This window comes from Salmo salar, chromosome ssa25 (assembly GCF_905237065.1).
Source record: "Salmo salar chromosome ssa25, Ssal_v3.1, whole genome shotgun sequence".
NCBI classification, from domain to species: domain Eukaryota; kingdom Metazoa; phylum Chordata; class Actinopteri; order Salmoniformes; family Salmonidae; genus Salmo; species Salmo salar.
The window spans coordinates 4,376,642-4,386,259 of NC_059466.1; the positions used below are offsets into that span (position 1 = coordinate 4,376,642).

General features: G+C 41.4%; 1 protein-coding gene across 1 annotated transcript; it reads left to right on the plus strand.

Annotated features, from left to right (window-relative positions):
• The first annotated feature begins 443 nt into the window (after positions 1-443).
• Positions 444-8,988, plus strand: crlf2 (cytokine receptor like factor 2). Its single transcript, XM_045707669.1, has 5 exons — positions 444-863; positions 4,105-4,250; positions 7,486-7,645; positions 7,822-8,123; positions 8,363-8,988. The coding sequence occupies exons 1-4, from the start codon at positions 734-736 to the stop codon at positions 7,965-7,967; spliced, it is 582 nt and encodes a 193-aa protein (XP_045563625.1). The 5' UTR covers positions 444-733; the 3' UTR covers positions 7,968-8,123; positions 8,363-8,988.
• The last annotated feature ends 630 nt before the right edge of the window (positions 8,989-9,618 follow it).

Genomic DNA, 9,618 nt, shown 5'->3' on the forward strand with positions numbered 1-9,618 from the left:
CACCTTCGCCATTCAGCTATGTGATTGAAAATCTTGAGAGCAGAAGTTAGGGGAGCTTTGATACAACAAAGCTTCAATATAAAATCAAAATGGTTTGTGTCCTATCCCGTTGACCCCTAATTTTGAGGGGACATTTTTCCCCTAATACTGGTATTTGTGATCGAAGAAGAGAGCCTCGTCACACATCGAATCACTGCAAGGTTATTGTGCCTTTGTTTACCTCTAACACATTTTTCCCCCCTACTACCAGCCTTTGGTGGGGGGTAACAAGGTGGGCATCTAGTATCTGGGGAGTCCCCTGTGTGTGGGTACGGATGCCCTTTTATAGGCAGAAGAGCAGGAATACACTGTAGCATCATGGGTACTGCAGGAAGGCAGTGGGAGGCATGAGGAAAGATGAAATATGACACTTGCCTGGTGAGGCATCACACGTCAGAATATGAGCCACCTCTGAGTAAGGTGGAGGTGTCTTGATGTGGTTGACACTGACTTCAGTAGCTGAAACTGTGTCCTTCTGTGGTGGCTAGTGACAGTAGCTCAGATTATGAGAGTGTGTGTTTGTGAATCTAACGGTTAGGATACAGAGAGTTTTTCTAGGAGTAGAGGGCAGGTGCGTTCACGTGTTTGTGCCTGCTTACAGAGGGGTCAGGAGTGTGTATCTGCAGAGTAAGGGGGGCAGGTGTGTGTGTGGAGTGTTGTGTATGTGTAGGGAGATGTTTTAGGGTAGTATGCCATGTGTACCAGTGCTCTCTTCGCTTGGCTCTTGTCTATACTGGTGCTCTGCTCCGAAGCCAGGAAAGACCATCCAAAGAAGACCAAAGAAATAAGAATACCATTAGATCATCAAAAGTCCATTAGAGAAGGTAAGAGGGGCTTTACTGTAAATGATCAGGTTACCATTCATGAATAGCATTTTGATGTAATTACATGTAAATATTCACACATTGGTGCCACTCTATACTGTGCCATGGTAAGAATCAACTATGGTCTTTAGGAATTTGGTGCACAGTAGTTAACACAAAATTAGTTAACTGCAAAATATATCAGGTTGCCACAGCAAACCATCTCCAAACAAAATACATGAGTCTGTTTTCCAAAACTCTTCACGCGTTCCTTTCCCCCTCTCGTAAATGATCGCAGATTGCATACCTGGGCTCAAATAGCATATATTTTCTTTGAAATACTGTATCTTTGCTGTGTTTGATTGAGCTTGCCTGGTGCAATAGAATCAATGTAATAGTCCCAAAAGTGCAAGGCTCAAAACACTCAAAGTATTTGAAAGAAAACAAATAATATTTGCACTTATCGGAAATGTATGTCAAAAGCAGATAGCTAGGATCCCACGTCAAACACAGCCAAAAGACAGGTATGTACAATGAAAAAGGTTATTTATTAAACGTTCATGATTACAAAGTGACAACCCACTGGGCACAGACATCATTTCAATGTCTAGTTTTGATTTACATTTGGTTGAGTTGTCAACTAACATGAATTCAATATGAAATCAACAAAACAATGTCACCATGTCTTTAGATTTTGGTTAAAAGTTGGGTGAAAAAAATCCCCAATTCCCTTACGTTAGTGGTTGTGGCTCTACTCTGAATAGCTTGTTCCATCTCATCCCACAGATGATAAATTAGATTGAGATCTGGTGACCTGGCAGGCCACTGCAGTAAGCTGAATTCACTGTCATGTTCGTGGAACTATTCCTGGACAATCCTAGCCTTTTGGCATGGGGCATTATCCTTCTGAAAAATATCAATTTGCAGATGGATACACTGCTGCCATGAAGGGATGCATCTGATTGGCAATGATTTTCAGATATCCTGTGGCATTCAAAACATTGCTCCACTTTTATGAATGGCCCACCACAACCACCACCAGCCTGCAATGTTGACACGTGGCATGATGTATGCACCTACGTCATGTGGTTTTCTCCATACCCTAGTCCTCACATCAGCGTGTAACAGCAGGAACCAGGATTCATCAGACAAGGCAATGTTTTTCCAATTCTCCAGTGTCCAGCGTTTTCGTTCGTTAGCCCACCGCAACCGCAATTTCTTGATTTTTTGCTGAAAGAAGTGGAACTCTGTAAGGTCGCCTGCCGTTGGCCGGATGTCCTTTGTTTGGTGGACCATTCTTGATAGACATGGGAAACTGTTGAGTGTGAAAAACCCAGCAGCGCCTGGCACCTACTACCATTCCCCGTTCAAAAGCGCTAACATCTTTTGTCTTGCCCATTCACCCTCTGAATGGCACACATACAAAATCCATGTCTCAATTTTCTCAAGGCTTAAAAATCCTGTCTTCTCCCCTTCATCTACACTGATTTGAAGTGGATTTAACAGGTGACATCAATAAGGGATCAGAGCTTTTATCTGGATTCACCTGGTCAATCTACGTCGATGTCACGGAAAGAGCATTCCCAATGGTTTTGTACACTCAGTGTACTGTACCAGTCAAAAGTTTGGACACACCTACTCATTCTTTATTTTTTACTATTTTCTACATTGTAGAATAAGAGTGAAGACATCAAAACTATGAAATAGCACACATGGAATCATGTAGTAACCAAAAAAGTGTTAAACAAATCATAATATATTTTAGATCCTTCAAAGTATCCACCCTTTGCCTTGATGACAGCTTTGCACATTCTTGGCCAACTCATGTCAAACCATCTTATTTGGGTTGAGGTCGGGTGATTGTGGAGGCCAGGTCATCTGAGGTACCACTCCATCACTCTCCTTCTTGGTCAAATAGCCCTTACACATACTGGAGGTGTATTGAAAACAAATTATAGTCCCACTAAGCGCAAACTAGATGGGATGGCATATCGCTGCAGAATGTTGTGGTAGCCATGCTGGTTATGTGTGCCTTGAATTCTAAATAAATCAATGACAGTGTCACCAGCAAAGCACCCCCACACCATCACACCTCCTCCTCCATGCATCACGGTGGGAACCACACATGCGGAGATCATCCGTTCACCTACTCCGCGTCTCATCAAAGACACAGCAGTTGGAACCAAAAATCTCAAATTTGGACTCATCAGACCAAAGGACAGATTTCCACCGGTCTAATGTCCATTGCTGTTTCTTGGCCCAAGCAAGTCTCTTCTTATTGGTGTCCTTAAGTAGTGGTTTCTTTGCAGCAATTCTACCATGATTCCCGCAGTCTCCTCCGAACAGTTGATGTTGAGATGTGTCTGTTACTTGAACTCTGTGAAGCATTTATTTGGCCTGCAATTTCTGAGGCTGAACTTATTCTCTGCAGCAGAGCTAACTCTGGGTCTTCCTATACTGTGGCGGTCCTCATGAGAGTCAGTTTCATCATAGCGCTTGATGGTTTTTGTGACTGCACTTGAAGAAACTTTCAAAGTTCTTGAAATTTTCCGGATTGACTGATCTTCACGTCACCTCTCTGGGACATGTGGGACGCTATGAGACTCAAATTGAGCTCAGGTGCATCCTGTTTTCATTGATCATCCTTGAGATGTTTCTACAACTTGATTGGAGTACACCTGTGGTAAATTCAAATGATTGGACATGATTTGGAAAAGCACACAGCTGTCTATAAAAGCACACATCTGATTAAAAAAAAACTGTTTTTGCTTTGTCATTATGGGGTATTGTGTGTACATTGATGAGGGAAAAACTATTTAATCAATCTTAGAATAAGGCTGTAACTTAACAAAATGTGGAAAAAGTCAAGGGGTCTGAATACTTTCCATAGGCACTGTATATGGCTTTCTTTACTTTTTTGTAAGCAATTATTTAATAACAACAATTGGGTGGGCTTTTATAATGTCTTATAATATATGTTATGTCTCCATATGAAGGATTTTCGACTGATCAAAAATGGCTGACATTTGTCAGGATCATTACCAGATGACAATTAGACATTAGGGGGTCACACATGCTTATGACAAGTCTTACAATGCATTAATATTTTCTCATATCCTAAATTAATATATTATTTCTTAAGGATCCTATCCATAACACTGGACTGTTGAGGCCTCATCCAAACTCACAGGGTATTAAAGCTATTTGGGACCTTAACCTTTTTATATAACCATAAAAGTGACTGACAACATTTTTTTTCCAGCTATAAACCCAGACAAAATTTGTTTGGACCTATCTGACAGCTCTGATGTTGTCTTTGTGTCGTGGAGGAACCCTAACCGTGATGTAGGAGAACACTGCTATGAGAGCACACTACAATACAGGAACCACTGTGACACGGCCTGGCAGGTACAGGACTTTCAATGCTTTTCTAAGTTCCTACAGAGAGAAACTATTTTAGGATGGATGTTAGCTATAGTAGGATAATAGCTAATGAAAGTAAAATGGTTGCTACCATAGAAACAGTACGTTGCCGTCTGCTCCTTTTTCTCAGTCCCTAATAAACGGTCAGTCACAGGGGCATAGGTTTCGAGCAGAAAGATAAATACCCACACACTGCCAAAGGGTTTAAAAAAATCCAATATAGAGGCTCAGATGTCTTGCCATTGCCAGCTTACGTAAAGATGTGGAAACAGATTATATTGATACTAACGGATTCTAGATATGAATTATAGTGCATTCGGAAAAGTATTCAGACCACTTGACTTTTTCCACATTTCGTTACGTTGCAACCTTATTCAAAAAAGTTTTTAAATCTGATCAATCTACACACAATACCCCATAATGACAATGTAAAAACAGATTTTAAGACATTTTTCCAAATGTATTAAAAATAAAACTGAAAAACCTTATTTACATAAGTATTCAGACTCAAAATTGAGCTCAGGTACATTCTGTTTCCATTGATCATCCTTGAGATGTTTCTACAACTTGATTGGAGTCCACCTGGGGTATATTCAATTGATTGGACATGATTTGGAAAGTCACACACCTCTCTATATAAGGTCCCACAGTTGACAGTGCATGTCAGAGCAAAAACCAAGCCTTGAGGTCGAAGTAATTATCTGTAAAGCTAGGAGACAGGATTGTGTCGAGACACAGATTTCGGAAAGGGTAGCAAAAAAATGTCAACATTGAATATCCCAAAGAACACAGTGATCTCCATCATATTTAAATGGAATAAGTTTGTAACCACCAAGACTCTTCCTAGAGCTGGCCGCCTGGCCAAACTGAGCCATCGGGGGAGAAGGGCCTTGGACAGGGAGCTGACCAAGAACCCAATGGTCACTCTGACAGAGTTCCAGAGTTCCTTTGTGGATATGGGAGAACCTTCCAGAAGGACAATCTCTGCAGCACTCCACCAATCTGGCCTTTATCGTAGAGTGGCCAGACGGAAGCTACAACTCAGTAAAAGGCACATGACAGCCTGCTTGAAGTTTTCCAAAAGACACGTAAAGGACTTTCAGACCATGAGAAACACGATTCTCTGGTCTGATGAAACCAAGATTGAACTCTTTTGCCTGAATGCCAGTGTCACGTCTGGAGGAAACCTGGCACCATCCTTACGGTGAAGCATGGTGGTGGCAGCATCATGCTGTGAGAATGTCCTTTAGCGGCTGGGACTGGGAGACTAGTCAGGATCGAGGGAAAGATGAACGGAGCAAAGTAGAGAGAGATCGTTGATGAACACCTGCTCCAGAGCACTCAGGACCTCAGACTGGGGCGAATGTTCACCTTCCAACAGGACAACAACCCTAAGCACACAGCCAAGACAATAGAGGAGTGGCTTCGGGAGAAGTCTCTGAATGTTCTTGAGTAGCCCAGCCAGAGCCCGGACTTGAACCAGCTGTGCAGCGACGCTCCCCATCCAACCTGACAGAACTTGAGAGGATCTGCAGAGAAGAATGGGAGAAACGACATAAACTCCCCAAATACAGTGCCTTGCAAAAGTATTCACCCCCTTGGCATTATTTCGATTTTGTTGCCTTACAACCTGGAAATAAAATAGATTTACACAACATGCCTACCACTTTGAAGATGCTAAATATTTTTTATTGTTATTTAAATACTTTTTTTATTGTGAAACAAACAAGAAATAAGACAAAACAAAAACTTGAGCGTGTATAACCATCCACCACCCCAAAGTCAATACTTTGTAGAGCCACCTTTTGCAGCAATTACAGCCGCAAGACTCTTGGGATATGACTCTATAAGCTTGGCACATCTAGCCACTGGGATTTTTGCCCATTCCTCAAGGCAAAACTGCTCCAGCTCCTACAAGTTGAATGGGTTCCTACTGGTGTACAGCAATCTTTATGTCATACCACAGATTTTCAATTGGATTGAGGTCTGGGCTTTGACTAGGCCATTCCAAGACATTTTCCCCTTAAACCACTCAAGTGTAGCTTTAGCAGTATGCTTAGGGTCATTGTCCTGCTGGAAGGTGAACCACCGTCCCAGTCTCAAATCTCTGGAAGACTGAAACAGGTTTCCCTCAAGAATTTCCATGTATTTAGCGCTGCCCAGCCCCTGCCGATGAAGAACATCACCACAGCATGATGCTGCCAACACCATGCTTCACTGTGGGATGGTGTTCTCGGGGTGATGAGAGGTGTTGGGTTTGTGCCAGACATAGCGTTTTCCTTATGTTTGGGGAGTCTCCCACATGTCTTTTTGCGAACACCAAACGTGTTTGCTAATTTTTTTCTTAAAGAAATGGCTTTTTTTCTGGCCACTCTTCCGTAAAGCCCAGCTCTGTGGAGTGTACGGCTTAAAGTGGTCCTATGAACAGATACTCCAATCTCCGCGGTGGAGCTTTGCAGCTCCTTCAGGGTTATCTTTGGTCTCTTTGTTGCCTCTCTGATTAATGCCCTACTTGCCTGGTCCGTGAGATTTCGTGGGCGGCCCTCCCTTGGCAGGTTTGTTGTGGTGCCATATTCTGTAAATCTTTTAAAAATGGATTTAAATGGTGCTCCGTGGGATGATCGAAGTTTTGGATATTTATTTATAACCCAACCCTGATCTGTACTTCTCCACAACTTTGTCCCTGACTTGTTTGGAGAGCTCTTTGGTCTTCATGGTGCCGCTTGCTTGGTGGTGCCCCTTGCTTTGTGGTGTTGCAGACTCTGGGGACTTTCAGAACAGGTGTATATATACTGAGATCATGTGACAGATCATGTGACACAGATTGCACACAGGTGGACTTTATTTAAATTTATTTTGTGACTTCTGAATATAATTGGTTGCACCAGATCTTATTTAGGGGCTTCATAGCAAAGGGGGTAAATACATATGCACGCACCACTTTTCCTTTTTTGAATTTTAGAAATTTTTTAAACAAGTAATTTTTTTACATTTCACTTCACCAATTTGGACTATTTTGTGTATGTCCATTACATGAAATCCAAATAAAAAATCAATTTAAATTACAGGCTGTAATGCAACAATATAGGAAAAACGCCAAGGAGGTGAATACTTTTGCAAGGCACTGTGCATGGCTGTAACGTAACAACATTTGTAAAAAGTCAAGGGGTCTGAATACTTTCCAAATGCACTGTATATTACTGTGTTTGATTCCGAACAGGATGTTGTACTGAAGGAGTTCTCCTACCAGGTGGACAAGCCAGACAGGAAGAGGAGATATTACTTCAGGATACGGATGAGATACGACTGTCTGTTTGGTGACCTGAAGACTTGGAGTGGATGGACACCAACGAGATACTGGAGAAATGAGACCGAGACAGGTAGAGCAATCTTTCTGCCTTTGGCTTTCTGTGTTCCATTCCTTCTCCCCCTCTCTATCTCACATTTAACCTTAGGTCAATTGTTTAGCCCATTAACAAAATAAGGGAACAGTAGTATATTTGATGAATGAGGCTAAAATGACTTTTTCAAATACTCATACTCTTTCTGTCAACAGGTCCTTGTGCCACAGAGATAAATGCCATTGTTTATGTTGTGACCATTTTACCTTTGTTGATCTGTTTCCTGCTGATAGTCACTTTCTCACAGAAAAGGCAAGTGGTCAAGTCTATTCTATTCTGCAATGATATGCTAACGATTTAAGAGCAATTTGGAATTGTGTAGATCCTGAGTAGGTCATACATACATATAATCATAATGCAATAATTGTTGGCCAACAGGGTCAGAAGACTCTTCCTACCTCACATCCCAGACCCCAAACACACCTGTGAAACTCTCTTCAGTATGGACCAGTTTCAGGTAACAGACTGAAATTATATTCATAGTTGATAATATAGTTTGGTAAACACTTACTTTACCTTTACTTTGAGGGGTATACGTAAAGCAGTCATAAAACCTGTATGAACAAAGTATTCTTCAAAACGCATTTATTCAACACCATTCATATGGAGTTTAAGTTCTACAGAGTTGCACACAAGAGTTGGAGCGACCTACAGTACCTCAATTAACCTCTTACCTTTCTATCTCCCTGTTGGTAGTGGCATAGTACTTTCACAGAGTCCAGTGTGGAATGTGAGACAGTTGACATAGAAATTGTCAGCACAGAAGAGGAAGAAGAAGCAGAGAGGGAAGATGGACAAGCTGAAGAAGAATCCCCTCATATTGACCCGGTTGCTCATCTAACAGACCTAGGCCTCCAGAGCTACCCTGACTTGGAGGTCAATGGAACGTACGTGTTCTGGTGAGGGACGGACCAAGATCTTTATTTTGTTTTGAATTAAATTAACATTACTGAAGTTGTGTTGATGAGGTGCTTGTGACGATGATGGTCTTGGACCAATGATGTACTGTCTATGACTGTATGTGACATGACTGAACCAAAGGACTTGACATTTTGCACACTGTTGTCTTTTTTGCACACTTGTATAGATTATTTGAAATCTTATTTTCTGATAAATAAAACAACAGTAGTACAATAAATAATAATAAGGACAATTTACATTATATACTGAACAATATTATAAGAGCTTGCAACAATTTACAAAGATTTTACTGAGTTACAGTTCATATAAGGAAATCAGTCAATTTAAATTAATTAATTAGGCCCTAATCTATGCATTTCACATGACTGGGAATACAGATATGCATCTGTTGGTCACATATACCTTTAAAAAAAATGGGCCTCACAATGAGCCTCAGGATCTCGTCACGGTATTTTCTGTGCATTCAAATTGCCATTGATAAAATACAATTGTGTTAGTTGTCTGTAGCTTATGCCTGCCCATACCATAAGTCCACCACCACCATGGGGCACTCTGTTCACAACGTTGACATCAGCAAACCGCTCACCCACACAACGCCATACCCTTGGTCTGTGGTTGTGAAGCCGGTTGGATGTACTGCCAAATTCTAAAATGATGTTGGAAGCGGCTTATGGTAGAGAAATGAGCATTCAATTCTCTGGTAACAGCTCTGGTGGATATTCCTGCAGTCAGCATGCCAACTGCACGCTCTCCCTCAAAACTAGAGATATCTGTGGCATTGTGCTATGTGACAAAAAGTCACATTTTAGAGAGGCCTTTTATTTTCTCCCAGCACAAGGTACACCTGTGTAATGATCAGGCAATTTAATCAGTTTCTTGATATGCCACACCTGTCAGGTGGATGGATTATCTTGGCATAGGAGATATGCTCACTAACAGGGATGTAAACAAATTTGTGCACCCACTTTTAGAGAAATAAGCTTTAGTGCATATGGAACATTTCTGGGATCTTTTATTTCAGCTCATGAAAC

Coding starts and splice junctions, on each gene's coding strand:
- crlf2 (XM_045707669.1), top strand. CDS start 734: ATGTGTACCAGTGCTCTCTTCGCTTGGCTCTTGTCTATACTGGTGCTC. Junction 864..4,104: donor TCAAAAGTCCATTAGAGAAG/GTAAGAGGGGCT, acceptor TTTTTTTTCCAG/CTATAAACCCAGACAAAATT. Junction 4,251..7,485: donor ACTGTGACACGGCCTGGCAG/GTACAGGACTTT, acceptor GATTCCGAACAG/GATGTTGTACTGAAGGAGTT.